A 16,593-nucleotide genomic window follows, 5' to 3' on the forward strand; every position below is an offset into this window, starting at 1 on the left:
AGCGTTTCAACCTGATTAAAAAAGAGTCTGACTGACGACTGGTCGGCCTCTTTTTTCCTTCTCTGTCTGTTGAGCCTCTCTGTAGACAGCCTGTTTGCTATCAAAACTTGCATGTTAGGCACTCTCTGTCTCCGTATTTTTCAGATCCCGTAACAATAAGCCATGTCAGGACAGATTTACCATTGAAATAGTGGGCACGTGTGAAATTTAAGCCACTATAAAGCCACATATTTAACATGCAGAGCGTTGTGTACATCTGTGCTTTTATGCAGAACTTCAAATGGAGGTTGTACTTTTTAAATAAAATGACATATACTTTGTTGAAAATTTAGAACTAGCTATAACAATCCAGATGCTCGTGAATTAACAGCACTGAAGTGGATGGACTGATAATTTCAAAGATTTTCCTTCTTTGTTTAAGGATTTTCCATGTTTGTTTTGTTTCCTTGTTTGGTTTCCTAGTTTTGTTTTTCCTTGTTTTGCATCAGGTCCCAGTGGGTGACCTTTAGCGTGATATGGTTATGCTGTGATTTTTATGATCCAGCAAGAGAATGGGCTTGAACTCTGGAATTCTGACCTGTGCTTCTGTGGAGGTAAAATGACAGACTGAGGTTAAGATAATACGAGACGGTTGTGTCAATACGCAACCAGAAGATGTGAATTCAAGTAAGAGTGATGGTAATTTGGTAGAAGAAGCCTCCTCCTGTAGCACTGATGCTCTCTGGAGCTGTTTACCCCCAGGAATATTATGACTCTCTGTATTTCAGATTAGACCTCCAAAATTCAATCTGAACTCTTATCTGCGTTAAGTGGGCTCCCTGTAGCCTCTAGCATGCTTTGAAAGCAGTGTCGTTAGCTCTCATCTCTGGAATAGAATTTCTCTTCTTCCTGGTGTAATTTTTCTCATGTTTGGCTGTTACCTTTTATCTTGGAGATTACTGTTTCTTGATACACTAATTTAGCACAATCACAGCTTCTCTTTAAAAGCACTATGTGTATATATAGGAGTAAAATATTTATTTAAATTAAAAAAAAAGAAAAATCAATGCCAGACTTGGATCCTTAGGTGTGTGAAAATCCTTCAACGAACTATGTCTACCCCAGTATAACTGAACAGTAGGAACATGTCTCAGGAGAGGAGGGTGGACTTTATACTGTATTTACAGGTGTTCACTTTTTATGCCCATTGTTTTACCACATGATCACTTTCTGAAAGAAGCTTTGGAGCATTTGACTTCACCTTTTCAAATAAAGAAGTGGTTTTTATTTGTCTGAAGTTGAACAAGAGCTGCTCTATCAGTCGCTGTTACCCAATATTCCGCTAAACACTTTCAATACTAAAATGGTAGGAAATGCAAAATGTTGTGTGCTTATAACTAACTGAACTAGGCAAACTCTTTGGGGTATGGGTGGTTCAGGGTGTGAAAGTGTTATAATGTCCTTGGGCAGCTTTCTGTTTGCACATGAAGAGAGCAGATGCTGACATGGTGCAAATAGCAGAGAAAACCTATCACTAGATTGGCCTCAAGTCCCTGGGCTGTAGTCTGTAAATGAAGTGATTTATGGGTATTGTAGATGAAAATGGCATTTCTTTTTTTCCTCCAAGCAAAATATTATTTCCAAATAGATCATCTCATTATTGGACTCTGGTTTTGCTAGTAATTTTATAAAATAAGCCTGGTAGACTTAATGTTAGAAAATTAATGGAATGATTTCTCTGCTAGTAAGAATTTATGGAGACTCTGAATCCCCATCTATCTTGCTGTGGGAAGCAGTTAAAAATATGAGGGAGTGGTTTCTTGGTTTGAAATGTGTGAAAGTGACTGCAAGCATTTGTACTGTTATGTCTGGAGACCTTGTTAGGGATGTTAAGATTGGTTATATTGGGTCATTTGCTGTGAATATTGGTTACTTCTTCCACAGTAGCCTGATTATTGCTTGGACAGCTTTGCCAAGCTGTTTACTGTTTGCTGCCTGATGACTGGCAGTGGATTTCAAACTGATTATAGGAATATCATGTGGCTTCAGGATCACAGTTAGTCCGTTTTGTCTGTTAACGCTGCTCATGGTGACACCAGGAATTGAGCTGCTGTCATCCAGGTAGGTCCTCCACCAATACTGACATGGTTTTGCACCTCTTCTGAATTAGCTTTTCATGTGACTGATGGCAAGTGTCACTTGTTCTGAATCCCCACCTCTCCTCCATTTGTGCCATGAGTTTCTGGCTGTGTAAAATGAAAAACCATCACACACTCATTTCAGAGGCACAGAGATGGCAGCTTTGACATTAAAGGGGCAAAAGAAACATTCTGCAAATTGCTATGTAAGAGCTAGATGCCTGTTTGGTGCTAGGTCAGGCTTTGTTTAGACCATTGTGTAAATGGAAGCCTAGAGCTTTGCTGCTAGGCCTACAGTTGACTTCCCTTCCACTGGCTTTGTGAATGACAAACTGTTTCATTGGAGCTGGCACTTCTTCGTTGGGTTGTTTTGCAAATGCAGACTCGATTCTTAACAGGGGAGCACGAAACAAGGATTTCTGCTTTACAATGGAGAATGTTGGGTTTATGTTGTTGAAGGAACAGGTTTAGTTCCTCCGCTTTAATTCCTTATAGTACCACAGAAGTGTCCTTTATATTTATTTAAATGACAAAATAAAATCATTCCTGCCAGCTGAGAAAAAAATATGCAAAAATTTTGAGAACAGGCAGCTGGATTGTAGGGAGAGTTCCTACAAGAAAAATCTCTTCCTTGGATGTTTGTCATCTACTTCTGTAAGGAACAGGTTTAGTTCCTCCGCTTTAATTCCTTATAGTACCACAGAAGTGTCCTTTATATTTATTTAAATGACAAAATAAAATCATTCCTGCCAGCTGAGAAAAAAATATGCAAAAATTTTGAGAACAGGCAGCTGGATTGTAGGGAGAGTTCCTACAAGAAAAATCTCTTCCTTGGATGTTTGTCATCTACTTCTGTTCAACAAAGCTAGACTTTATCTTTTTATCTTTGAGAAACAGCTTCCTATATGTATATGAGAATTATCCCTAGATATTTCCCTATATTGCCAATTTAGGTTCTAATTAGCAAAAACCACTTTGCAAGTGGACAGTCTTATTCTAAAGTAAAACTGTGTAGGGACTTAATTGGGGATAATGTGTGTGAGTTTGCAACCTTCACCTGGATTTGAATTAACTGCCCTCTCATTATGAAGTCTGAGCTATAAAGGTTCTTCTGATATTGGATGTTGGTAGATTGTATCATGATAAATACTGGTATATTATAGTTTCAAATGATCCTCCTAAAAGTATAGATTTGTACTGCTACCAGAAAATCAGCTCAGCTGTTCACCTACTCTGTTCTCTGCCAACAAATGGTAAATTAACTTGACTGTACTTGAAGTATTGAAGTATTTTCTGTATATTTTTTTAATTCTCTTTTTATAAGTGATTTGAATCCTCGTTGAAGATGTCTTCTGTGAGGGGCATCTTTCAAAGTTTCCATATGAGTGGGTTCAGTTTCATAATTTAATATTGTGACTGCTATATATAGGGTTGTTTTTTATCAAATAGCAGCAATCAAGCCGTTATGGGTGTTTTTTACCTATGGTTTGTGTGTAATATCAGGATAGACGTATTGTTTAAAGTCATATAGACTGTAAGAGCCTTCTGCAGAGGAACTTGGGACTCTCAGCACGTTTTAATGAAGCAGGTTTTCCCAAAAAGAATGCCTTCTTCAAGATTTGCTTGAGAAAGCTTCCAGTTTTGCACTCCTTGCAATAGATACATAGCTGGTTTTCAGGTTAACCAAGAATGATGGCACATTTAGTATATTCAGGCTTTCCTGACTGCAGAGTTACCAAAAATGAAGCAGGAGAGATATCTTCCATCTGTCATTCTTCTACAGAAATCAGCAGTTTAGAAGTAGGTGTAGCTGAGAGTTTATTTGCTGAGCTTCAGAGCAGAGTTCATGAGTACACAGAGGAGAAAAAAGGCAAAATGTATTTGTTTGTTTGAGGAGGGAGGAGAATTGATTTTGTTGTGTAAATTTGTAAATAGAGTAGAAAGGAAGGGGAAGTTTCCCCAAAACACATGCTGAAATAAATGAAGACCCCGCTCAGATTGGAAACCTTGTGAAGTGCAGGGCATTGCAGGAGAGTGCTCCTTGTGGGGAGCAGATGTTTGCTGAGGTCCTGCAGTCAATAGCTGCCGTGTTCAACTCCTCTCAACCTCCTCACACAACACACGGCTGTTTCTGCCAAGGAGCACCACATCTTCTCTTCTTCCTCCTTTTTTTTTCCTCCCACAAACCCCCCTCCTCCCCCACCCCGTGCATCAGTTTGCAGATAAGAGTAAATAGAAAGGTCTGTGGGGCTACCAGTCTGCTCCTTTTTGTTTGTTTGGGTTTTTGTTGGGTTTTTTCTTTTGTTATTGCAGTGTCTCAGACACATAATCACTTGGGCATAAGTGGTTTTTAGCTCATGTGATATTAGATAGCAATTATGAAGGCATGGTTTTAACTAGGCTGCCGCAAAGCTTCGTACTAGATGTTTCTTATACTGCAAAATAATATTAATAGACATGGATATTATGTACAAAGTAAATTCTGTGTTTGCAACATTATAGGTGGTTGTTTATTAGTTGAAAGATGGTTTAGAGCGTTTCTTGTTGCTTTACTGCAGTGTAATTTTTTTGACTCACTGGCTGGACCCAGTTGAAGATTTTCAAAATCCATCAGCGATGAAGCTTGTGCAGGATGGTTGTGCATTACCAGTTGATAATATTAAAGTCTGGGAGGTATTTACTCATGTAATAATGGCACCAAAGGTATTTTTATAAACAAGTCTTTATGTCTTTCTGAACTCGACTGCTATGACATACTAAATCCACTGCAGAAATCAGTAGGTTATTGAATGTTTTTCACAGCAGAAGAGCATAAAGTTAATCACACTGAAGCTTTGACAAAGCACCAGGCTTAGCCTGACCGAAGAGGCAGCGCTCTCTGGATGTGATGGAGCGTGGCCTGACCTGACCTGCAGCCCTCTGGGACTGCCAGACCCAGCGCCGCACGTCTTGAGGCCTCATGGAGCTGAAGTTCCTCGTTACAGATTAGTTGCTATTTTCCAAACAGGCCTCCTAAGCTCCCAAAGTATTGCTCAAGGTACCACAAGCTGAAATGAATATTGATTCACTTTTCAAGACTGAATGTCAGGTTCACCACACAATCAAGTATTGTGTTGCAGAGACTTAAATAGCTTTGGCAGTTGTGGTTTTGCTTTTATTTTCCAAATTAAATATAAATACTGTACAAAATTATTTCTTATTCATAGAATCCTGTGCTCTCTCTGCCACAGAATCTAGGCATGGGGTTTTAAAACATGCTTTTCATGGAGATGATCATGGTCTTTCAATGCACACTTACATGGCATTCTGTGCCTCCCTGGCAGGTACAGCTTTTGGGCAAGATCTCACTTTTGAAACTTAATGCCATGCTCTGCGTGGGATGCGATATGATAAGGGAATGGGCTGTTAGTAAAACCTCACTCAAGTAGCTGTTAATTCACCAAGATTTATTTGGTGATAAAATAATTGTTTCAGCAGAATTGTAAAGAGATGCTGAGATAAGGTTCAATTTTGGCTTTGATATAGTCTCAGCTTAGTTCCCTTTAGCTATCACCCTGTTGTTGTATGTTAGCATTGAAGGTGTTCCTTCTTGAAATGCAGGCCAGCTTCCTGTATCAGTAAACTGGAAGCTCATTAAAAAATAGAAACTGATTTTTAGGAGTGCCCACTTTTGGTAATTTCTGTAAAAGATAACAGTAACTGTTTAAATACAAATAAACAGGATGATACAAGAAATAACACTGCATGCCAGCGAAGAGCTAAGCTCCAAAGAAATCAGGCTCAGCTATCCCCTTAAGTGGGTTTCCAAACTTGTCACTGCATTAGGCTACGTAATATTCGGAAATAGCTGGCGAATAGCTGCTTTTTTTTTCAGCATTAAATTAACAAGTAAAATTCTAGTGATTGTTTCCATGCTGTTGAAGCCTCAAGTCTTCAGCAGACTTGGTTGTGTTAGACAGCATGGATTCCTTCAGATTCTCTCCATGTTTCTGCCGATGCTTGTACAGCTCTGCTAGGGTTCGCTTCTGTACAAGTTCATTCTTCTGTATCTTTTTTTAAGATTTTGTTTGTTTGTTTTGAAGTTGGGATTTGCTGAGAAGATTGGGGAGAACTGCAGGTGTTCGTAGCAGTATGCCTTCTCCTTGAAACCTGCTGTCCATAGGAGCGATGTAACCAGGCATGAGGATAGAGTTGTCACAAATAAGAGTTTACTGCTAAAGTAACTTTTAATGTTTATGTGCATTAGAGTGAAAGACAGACGTCCCACCTAGACTCCGTAAGTTACTTCATGTTTCCTGCCATGATGGTCTAGGGATGTGTTAATCCTACAGCGAACAAAGACCAGGTCTAGTATTTCCTCTCCCTCCTGGGCTGTTCAGTTCAATTAACATCTCGGTTTCCCCTTGCTGGAGGCACTGATTTTTCAAATTGTGCTTATATAGAAGACTAAAATTTCCTACTGCCTGTAGGCAGGCAATAAAACTGGTGGTTTGGTTGCAGATCCTATCAGGTATAGAACAGGGTATGGAATTGAGGATATGGCCTGCAGCTTCTTAACCCTCTTGCAAGCAGTACAACAATAATGTAAAAGCAGCTTCTGACCTGATTACATCAGAAATTTCACACCTGCGGTGCCGCTCTATCACTTGCACACACGCTTGTCTGTGTATGTGGAGATAGAGAGCTGGCCCTTTGGGGCAACAGTGTGGTAGTACTTCAAAGTTGAGTGATTTGCATAGCCCTCCTGTGATGCCTTGTTTTATTGAGTAAGCAATATTAGGGACATTTACACTGGTATTGCAATGTTTCTCTAGGAGATAGTGCTGGCCTGCTTCCCAAAATTCATTTTTCTTTCTCTTGCAGAGATGTGAGCCCCCAGCATGGTGCGCTGGAGTTGTGCAGACATGTTTAATCTTACCGAACCGAATATCTGCTTTTCAGCATCTGAGCCCCGAGGATACAGTGCTAGTCAGAACAGTGAGAAATGAGGCTTCCTTGCAGAGAAGTTAGCTCATCTCTTAACATGCGTGGAAAAGAGCTTACATCACACTCTCACCTGGACTGCTGCCCTTAATCTATGGCACTTGCTAAGGAAGGAAATAAAACTGAGCATGTTTAAGCAAATGCTTTCCATGTTTTGATCTTATTTCTCGTGCTCAATTCAGATGAGTGTGGGCGGTGGCTTTTGGGCAGGGTATAAGGTTCCTCCCAAGCCTACTAGAAAAGAGAGGTTAGCTTTACAATTCAGACTGAATGTGCAAAGAGTCTGTAATCAGAGGTCAAAAATAAAGATGACTATAATTAGTAATGTCCAAAGCAACTGGAAATTGTATCAGACAGATCCAAGACAGCTCCTCTTTTTTTCCATCACCTAATGAGTGAGAGCTGAGGTTACTGTCCAAGAATGAAAGAGGGCTGAGTTTTTCCCATTCAAAACTGGTGCTGTGGGGCAGATGGAAAGTCAAGACTCATTCACAACCTTGTTTTTCAGCTATTGAACCTGTAGGCAGGTTGTTAGCAATTAGGCTTTTCCCTAAAGCATCTCAAATAATGCGTTTCTGCTTGCCGCCCCGCAGAGTGCCAGTGACGACATTCTGTCACCTTGGAGATGGATAAACAGCTTCAGCAACATTGCCTTATAATCTTTCAGATCTGAGTTTCAAAGCTAACAGCCATACAACTGAAACCCAAGCCTAGCAAAGGTTTTTTCAACGTGGAAAGAGTCTATATGTGCTTGAGTCAAAATGAGAGGAGGGGAGAAAGAGTTTAAGCGGAGCTCAGTGACAAGGCTTTTTGCTTGACCATGGCAGTAGTGTGAATGAGACGAATTAGCTTTGGCTCACATGCTCCCCACAGCCTGGAGTGACTCAGGTAGTGCGCATGCATTCTTGTTCCTGCAGGGCTTTATTTTTAGATGTCTGAATCATTGTCATGACTATATACTCATAAAGCCGCTAGACGAGTGGGGATGCCCACGGACCCCATATTAAGTCATGTTTGGTGAACAGAGAAATTCAACAGATTCCCTCGCAACAATTTCTTGTGTACAGAGCTGTTTGCTGAAGTAATGCAGTGACTGTGCCTTGTAGCTGGATTAGTTTTTTCCCGTTTAAAATTAAATGTTTAGTTAACAACCTTGGTGGTTTTTATGTGTAGAGCAGGGTGAGCATGGACCACAGCGGTCATGTTGATGTTGGAGGCTACTTGACTCTCTTGTTGTTTTAGTGTTGCTGGCACAGGGGGAGTTACGAGTCATGTTACCAGTGTTGTAATCCTATTAGTTCTCTTGGGCTTGCAGGGCTGTGCAAAATCAGTACTTAAATGGGAAATTACCAGAGACTCACCAGATGCTGCACAAAGGTTTGCTAGTGATTTGGTAAATGGCAACATTTCTGCTTGTGAGTTGATATGGGACCAAGCTGCCAGAGCAAGTTTCTTTCAGATAAAACAGAGCAAAAGTCCTGTCTGCTGTTTATCAATAAATTGCACTATCTTTTTCAAAAAGAAGTCTCAAAGCCAGCTTTGGTCTGCTGGAGGAAACTGAACTTGGGTAGCAAAGTTCTACTGCCTTAAATCCCTCTTTGTTAAATTAATTGTACCTATCAGTTGGGCAGCATTGCTGCACTTGTCAGCAGCTAAAGGATTCCTGGTTTATGTGTCTGCATGCAAGGAGATTGCTCTCTTCTGAAATACTTCAGGCTAAAAGAAGACCAGGAGGGAACCTGGTCAGCTGCTCTGAACTTGCTGCTTGGTGCATCTTCTCTTCCTCACAACCGGAAGATTTGCTTCCAAATATGAGTCTGGAAGGAAGAAGAGCTGTAGTACTAATGCACCATAAAATTAATTTTCTTGACTGACCCAATCCTTTTCACTGCAGTCGGGAGACGTGGCTGAATTGACAAGTTGCCCTCAGTGCCTCCCAATTCCTTCGCAAACACTGTGAGCTCTTTCCACATGAGGCTGCTGCAGCTGGAGACGCCTCATTCATGGCTGCTTAGAAAGAAAAAAAAAGAAAAAAAAAATAAAAATGTGCTCTCTGACAAATAAAAATGTTTTGCTTCCTCTGGAGGCCCCAGAGGGCGGCATAAAAAATAATGAATCCTGTGAGTCAGTGAGCATTGCCTGGCCAGCTGAGAGGGAACTGAGCCTCCCTTTTCCATAGAAGTTTGTGTGCTGTCATTGCACATCATTAATGCTCACTGGTTTATGCTCATTCACTGTAAAGTTGCCAAAAAAGAAAAAGGGCAGTCGGTCCTTCCGCTCCCGAATGCTGGCTGCTTCAAAGCTGACGTGATGTTAAAGGAAAAGTTTCTTTAGCGCTCAAGAATGATTGTTTGATTCTTGAGCTGCCCTTCCTCCACTGTTTTTCCTCTTAAAACCTGGCGGCTCTCCTGGCAATTGTGTTCCCTGGAGAGGGACTTGGAGCAGTTTACAAGTGGCTCCACCGAAGGTACAAAGGTTAGGGTGGGCAAACTTCCTGATTGACACTGGACCTTCCCCTTTTTTTTCCTTTCTGGATTCCCGACCAGGTCTTTTTTTGTTTCTGAATAAATTCTCTTGGCTTCAGTCTCTGGGGGTAATGGCAAAGTTGAGAAAAGTAAACTCACAGAGATGGAAGTGGTAGGTCGGAGGCTTCTATAGTGTTCCCGTGATGCAGCAGTGATATGCTTATACATTTAAAAGGGATATTTTAATTCTGTTCTGTCACATTCTGTCTTTTCTGTATTCAGGATCCCAGTTCATCCTTTTGAGAACATTCAGCATTGCACAAGTGCTGTATATCAGCATTTTTAGACTTCTAAACATCCCCAGGACTTCTGGAGACAGAGGGCATGAAATGTAGCAGAAGGTTCCTTGCTGCATAATATGAGAGCTGATTTACACTGCAGGTGTGAAAGGACTGAGAATGTATCAGGGGTTCTCCTCAGATGTTTATTCAGCCTTCCTTGAAAGCCTAGGGCTTCCTCTCCATCGTCATAGCTACACACTGGCAGGCTTGAATGTTGTGTCACAAGAAAGAGATGCTCTCTACCACTAAATTATTAAAAATTGTTTTTAGAAGTGTCCCTGAGGTAGCTTCCTCTTGCCCACAGCCCACTGGTGAGCTTCACGTCATGCCTCCTGTGTCAGCTCTGCCAGCTGTTCTGTGGAGGAACTCGGCTGTTGGGAGAGGCTATTTGAGTTTCAGGTTAGAGGAACATTTCTGCAAAGCTCAAAGGCTTCGATTTTCTGTCAGTCACCATTATTTTAATGTTTGCATTATAAGAGCCCAAAAGCTTTAGCCAAGGCGAAGGCCCCACAGATCTGTGTACTTCAGAGTACATAGCAAATACAGCCCTTGCCTTAAGGGTGGAAGGAAAATGGTTGGGAATTCTGGTAATATCCATATAAAACCTTGAAAGACCTATGCCTTGCGGCATGTTTCATGATTATCATGGGAAGCTCTCGTGTGCCCATCTGTCTGTCCTGAATCAGCTCTTCTCCTGTGTTTCTGACAGCAGAATTGGGTCTAGAGGAGCCAGAGCTGCAGCCCCAGCCCCGCAGCATCTCGCTGGGTAGCACATCACAGCACCAAATGGACAGCCTCAGCAGAAAGGTCATTTTGAACTGTAGCTCATTATTTTTTCCTTTGGCTTCAGAACTCTTAAAGTCCCTGTCAGGGAAGGTTTAGCTGAAGCTTTGCAACTTGCATTTTGTCTTCCACAAATGATGGAGCTGAGCCCAAGGGAACAAATGCCATTTTAATGGGCATCGTTGTGTAACTCATTACATAAGTCACCTCTGCCTTCAAAGGACTCCTGGCATAAATGGCAGGAGCAGTTGATTAAAATTGTGCACAATAGCTTCATTATGACATGAGGAGAGATGTCTGCTGTTATTTTTAATCTGATAGCTTTTAAATATGTGCATCCAGCAGAGATCCAAATGGCCTTTAAAAAGGGAACCGTTTGTGGGATAAGATTTTTAGACTCCATTCTTTCTAACGAGTTGCAAGAGTCAGTTCAAGCTGGAAAATTAACTATTACCCTTTTTTAAGGCTTTGTCTCCTCTAAAGCTGCAGGGTTTTGGTGCATACAGAGTGAGAGAAGATGCAAGGTTTAGGTTTTCAGGTGAAGGAAAGAAAAGATACTGTATTCTAAAGTGGTTTTTTAATATTAAAAAAAAGTATTTTCAATTTGTTTGGTATGATCCAAGCACTAGACAAGTCGAACAGTTGAATCGCCCATCCCTGCCTGCCATTGAGTGGTGCCATAGTGACAAAAACATGACCAGGAGGTCCAGAAGCAGCTGGGGGTTATTTCCCATCTCTGAAGCCTCTCGTGCGCTGATTATGCACGGCCAGCGTGGGAAGCAGCCAGCGAGGAGGACCCCAGAACTGGAAAGTCTGCTGTGACTGAGCTCTGTAAAAGAGTGGACTTTCATTTTGACTTTAAAGTAAATAATTTGCTGCTGGGTTATGTTGGTGAAATTCACCAGTGTGTGTGTTTCAACTTAATTTCCGGCATTCATTTAAACCCAAATGACCGTTTGACTATGGCAGTGGTGGACATTGGGCTTTGACTTTCCAGCTTTCTCCTAAGCAGCCTAGTTTCTTTGCCCACAAGCACATTAAACTGATTTATCTACCTTCCCTTGCTCCTCTTAATCTGCTGTCGTTTAAAATCTGCTTAAAATTTAAACTTAAAATTTAAGTTCTTTCGTCACCAGATTTAGCCTTCTGTCAGCAAACTGGCAGGCAGCACCACTTTGCTGGAGCTGGTGGAGCTGCTGGGGGATGAGGTGGCTCCTGGCTGGCCATGCCCTCCCTAGCCCACAGGGCTTAAGGGATGCCGAAAAAACCCTTTGGCCACACCTGGCAGCAGGGCTGCTTGGAGCAGGCACATAACGTGAGCTTTCTTGTGTTGTGTGTGCAGTCAGACCCCAGATGCACGTCGGCTGGAGGAGATGAGCCTGAGAGCTGAGCAGGGCTGTGACTCAACAGCTGGAGCGTGTTCAAGCACAACAGAGTGAGAGCCTCATTAATAGGGGGATGGAATTAGCAATGAAACGAGTGACGTATTAAAACTTCCAATCAGAAATCAAGAACTCAGATCCACAGTAATTTTTAAGGGGTTTTGGTTTTTTTGTTTGTTTTTTTTTTCCAGTGGTGTGCAGCAGCAGAGCATCCAGACAGATGAAATAAAAGGGGGTGGAAAGTCAGTGGTTCCTTTGAGACAGAAACACCTTGATACAACAGCATTTTTTTTTCCCTTCCAATTGAAATCATTCCATTGAGTTTACCCTTTTTTTTTCCCATTCATTTTATAAATATTTGGACACTGCATAGAAATAAGTACAGGGTACACTCCTCCTGCCTACCAGAAAGGAGAAAGAGAAGTTGAGAAAGCCGGTGCTGAGACTCCAGTTAAACACTGCTGGTTATTCATCAATAAGAGGCGAGGGTAATAAGATAGAACCATTTCCAGCGGGCAGACTACCAAGCTCCAGAGCAACCTCAATGCTGCATTAAGGGGTTTGGTTACTGTAGACAGGCAGGAAGGAGCAGAGGGACAGGAGACGTGGTTTGAACACTGCTGTGGCTCTGTTTTCTGCTTCTCTCTGTATGTTATCAAATTATTTGATCTGTAAAGGCATGCTGTGCTGTTTGAACGTTTTAATGGACAGACATAGGACGTGTTAAATGCTTAAATTAGGATATAGCGTAAAGAAAGTGACTTTTTTTAAAGCACACCAGTGCTATGATAACCAGTCTAGGAAGTCTCGCTCAGCTCTGCTTTTTGCAGGAGAATTTCAGTCTTAATCTGTAAAAGCTTAGGTAAGTTATGCCTTTGAGCTAGAATACCTTCCTGTTTAAGTGTCACTTCTCTTTTATACCGCTTCATCCAGATTCATTAAAATGCACATTCTGTTTATAATGCTTGAATGATGTATCTGCTTGAAAACCATAAAGCCCATTGTGTCAAATAATGTCTGTTCACTGAATATCATCACAGTAGCTCCACCGCTTGGTTCATGAATACAGGGAGAGGGATGAGGGTCTGCAGTTTGATGGAGATGCTGTCCTGGAGTCACTGACTCACCCTCTGCTCTGTTTAGACAGGTTGCTTCACCTTTGTGCCTGCTTCCCATCTGCAGTTAAGACCTAACTGTTTAAGGATGAGAAAGAGATGTTTGTAATATGCTTGGAACAAGAAAAGCGCTATTTTAAGTGCTAAGTGTAATGGAGTGTAAGAGAATATTGGTTTGTGACTCATTTGTTTAAGTGCAGATGCATCAGAAATTTCTGAGCAGATGAGATCTGGAAAATGCTTGTTGTAGATGGAAAGACATGGTAGTAAAAAGCTGCATTAATTTGTGATCTTCAAAGCAGGACTTAGCAGGGCTGTTCAGACAGTAACGTTCAGTGTTTTTGCAGATGTCAGCTAGTTTACTTCATTAGTACTATTTTAAGAAGTTCCTATTCTGCTCCAGCCACTTGTTCCTGTCCACACTTTGTAGGTCTGTGTCCCTTTGGAGCGTGGCGTGCAAATGATTCAGTGTTTGATGTGACAGAAGGGGAAAGAGAGTGAAGGGCAGTGGTTAGGCTGGTGGTAGTGGTGAAGGGGATCCGCTGTCGGCAAAGAGAAACTTTCTCCACTGAGTGGACATCTTCTAGAGGTTCCAGACCATGAACACACATTGGTTCAGCTGTTGTGTGCTTGCCCCATAAAGGTGGGTAGACATGTCTGGTGGGAAGGAGAAAAGGAAATTGTAGTCTTCTAAAATCTTTCTCCCTTCCAAACTTCTTGTCCCTACAAGGCAAATTTATCACCATCAGCAACCAAGGGTTTTGTAGGTATCGAACATTTTCTTACTCAGACTAGCAGTTTGGATCTCACTGCAGCCCACGGAGGAGCCAGATGCAATTTGTTGCTGCTACCATTATTTCCCTGTAGATTAATTATTGTAATTGTTTGCCAGTTCTTGAAAAATAAACTCAGATCCATGACTTCTCTGGGCAAGTGTGCATATGAGTGCATGTATAGAAATTCTCAAACGTTGTACCAAATAAATACAAATTATTTTCTTGGGGGTGAGGGAGCGCAAGAACATTATCACGGCAGCCAGGAACTGTTTTCAGTGGTGACCTTCAACACCCTGTGGAGCCAGAGAGGTTTTAAAGGTTCAGAGATCCCATTGTGAATGTAAAGCAATGACGTAAATTGTTGCTAAGTTAGGGTGCCAGCTGCTGCAAGAGATTCTTCAGAGGACAACTGATATGTCTGGATTTATCTGCAGTGACCAAGGTTTTTAGTACCTCCCTCCTCAGTGCATTAAACAGGACTTTATGGTACAAAGAAAACCTTGAAAAACATTTACTCCTGTATATGGAGAACAGGTCTACAGCCAGACTAGATTAGGATTGGTGCTGATGCAGCTTCCATTAATAGGATGCCTGCAAAATTTTGATCTAGAGGACATAACTAACTGGAGTTTTGGCTCTGGTGAAGGTGTTAATAGCAGGGTCTTAACACACTACCAGGACACCAAGTTTAAAGGGAGACAACCCTTATGGGGAGGCAAGCACGGGTTCCTTCCCTTGAGTTGTGGTTAGGTGATTTTTGAGTATGAGGAGCAGTGTTTGCACTGCAGTGAGGTATTTAGCTTCTGGGTGCTAGATTTGACTCAGCAGCCTTTTCTGTTTGCAGTTTGCATGCTAACAAGGTGGTGCAGTGCTGCATGCATGAGGCTGTGTTGTTTTGACTCATTACAGCCGGAGCAGTCAATTCCCAAAGAATCTAAAAGAAAAATGAAACATACAGCAAAACTGCTTACTTTTCTTAATAATGTAGTTAAAGACAAGCTTGCTATCTTCTGCTGAATTATCTGGGTCACTAGAGAGCAATTCAGACCTTCATTTATTAAAGTGCTCTTTGCTCAAAATACATTATGAATTGCTCTCTGCAAGGCAGCTTAGTTTTATTTAGCTTTGTGGCTAAACAGATAAAAATATATTTCAACAATAAGTCTGCATATGGCCTGACTGCAAACCTTTGAGACTTCTGCTTTTAGATATTAAAAAACCCCATGAAAATGCAATTTTTAAAAGCACTGAACAGTTCTGTAATTAAACTTCTTCAAGGATGCCCTGGTATTGAAGCGGTTCCTCCGTTCTCTGGTTTGTCTGGTACATTTGAAGTGAAATCCACTGCAAATGACAAGGGCTGGCATTTTTGTTCAGATTATCCATGAAGCCATAATCAAAAGTGGTGCTACCAAGTGGGTAGAGGTAGGGACCAGCAGCCTGGGAAGGACATTACATTGGACTGTGTTTTCCTTTCCTGAAGCAGCCACCAGTCCTGGGTACCAGGCAGAACCCTGCCTGCGCACCCACGGTGGTTACTGACCCCAGCTATGACATGGGCAGGATCTCTGTGCTGCCAGAGGTCTGTGAGCCAGTCACTTCATCTCCTTGATTCAGTTGCTCATTACCTCCTTTGTAAAGTTATTTGGGATCTGCTGGAGATAAGTGTTTTTGAGAGAGGTGTTTTCCCTTGTCTCTCCAAGGCACAGGGCAGTACCAATCCCGCTGTTCCTGCCTTTGCACTGCAGCATTGCTGCCTCTGAAGGGAAGCAGGAAATGATGGTGATATTCTGGTTGGAAACATAATAGAGAGCCACAATTTTTTTTTTTTTTTATCCTCTTCCACTCAATAAATTTACATGGTTGCAATATTTTTCCTAGGCTGGTCTTCCAGATAATGCTGTAACACAACTTCCCTGGTTTCAACAAATTTACCCTAATCCAGTAACGCATTTCTGTGTCTTTCTAGATTCTGAGCGTTCCCATCTCTCCTCGTTCACTATGAAGTTGAAGGGCAAGTTTCATTCACCAAAAATAAAGAGAACCCCTTCAAAGAAAGGAAAGCAAGTTGACCTGACAGTGAAAACACCAGAGAAGTCAGCGAACAAAGTAAGCAGACAAAGGACATGTTCTGTTAGTCTTGCTGGTTTCTTGCTTGCTGGTACTCAGTTTATCAGAATCCACAGTGCCACTTTCTGTGCATTACTTTGTCCTCTGCACAATTCTGCAGATTTTGCAAGGATCCTTGAGGTTACTTTCTGGTTAATTAGAAACTGCACTGTGTAGTATAAAATAAGAGCAACCAAGGCATGTACTTCCCTTTGGAGAGCCTGATGAGACCTCCTTCCATAAGTATTTAGATGTCTCATTATGGAATGTAGTTTATGGCCTGACACATCCTTCCCACATGCACACCCTATGGTTATGCTTATGGCTTCCAAGTAACTGCCTGGTTTTGGGGTGTGATCCTTTTAAAAACCCCAAAACCCAGAGAAGCAAATCCTTGAAGCTGGTCCAAAGATGTGCTCAATCTCTGATGACATCAGTGGGGAGAGTCAAACAGATGCATTCAAGCAGCTGCTGATTCCAGCTCACCCGTTCCTCAGACCCAACTTAAGAGCTGAGGTCACC

The 16,593-nt window shown here is 41.7% G+C and overlaps 1 protein-coding gene across 1 annotated transcript in view; it reads left to right on the forward strand.

The window, feature by feature from the left end:
• Positions 1-16,593, forward strand: part of RAPGEF1 (Rap guanine nucleotide exchange factor 1) — an 84,364-nt gene that overhangs the window by 16,152 nt on the left and 51,619 nt on the right. Inside the window, exon 2 of the mRNA XM_010177191.1 lies at positions 15,932-16,071. Coding sequence (XP_010175493.1) covers positions 15,932-16,071 — 140 coding nt within the window. The remainder of the gene's footprint in view (positions 1-15,931; positions 16,072-16,593) is intronic.

The sequence above is a fragment of the Antrostomus carolinensis genome, unplaced genomic scaffold, assembly GCF_000700745.2.
Source record: "Antrostomus carolinensis isolate BGI_N321 unplaced genomic scaffold, ASM70074v2 scaffold1861, whole genome shotgun sequence".
Classification (NCBI taxonomy): Eukaryota; Metazoa; Chordata; class Aves; order Caprimulgiformes; family Caprimulgidae; genus Antrostomus; species Antrostomus carolinensis.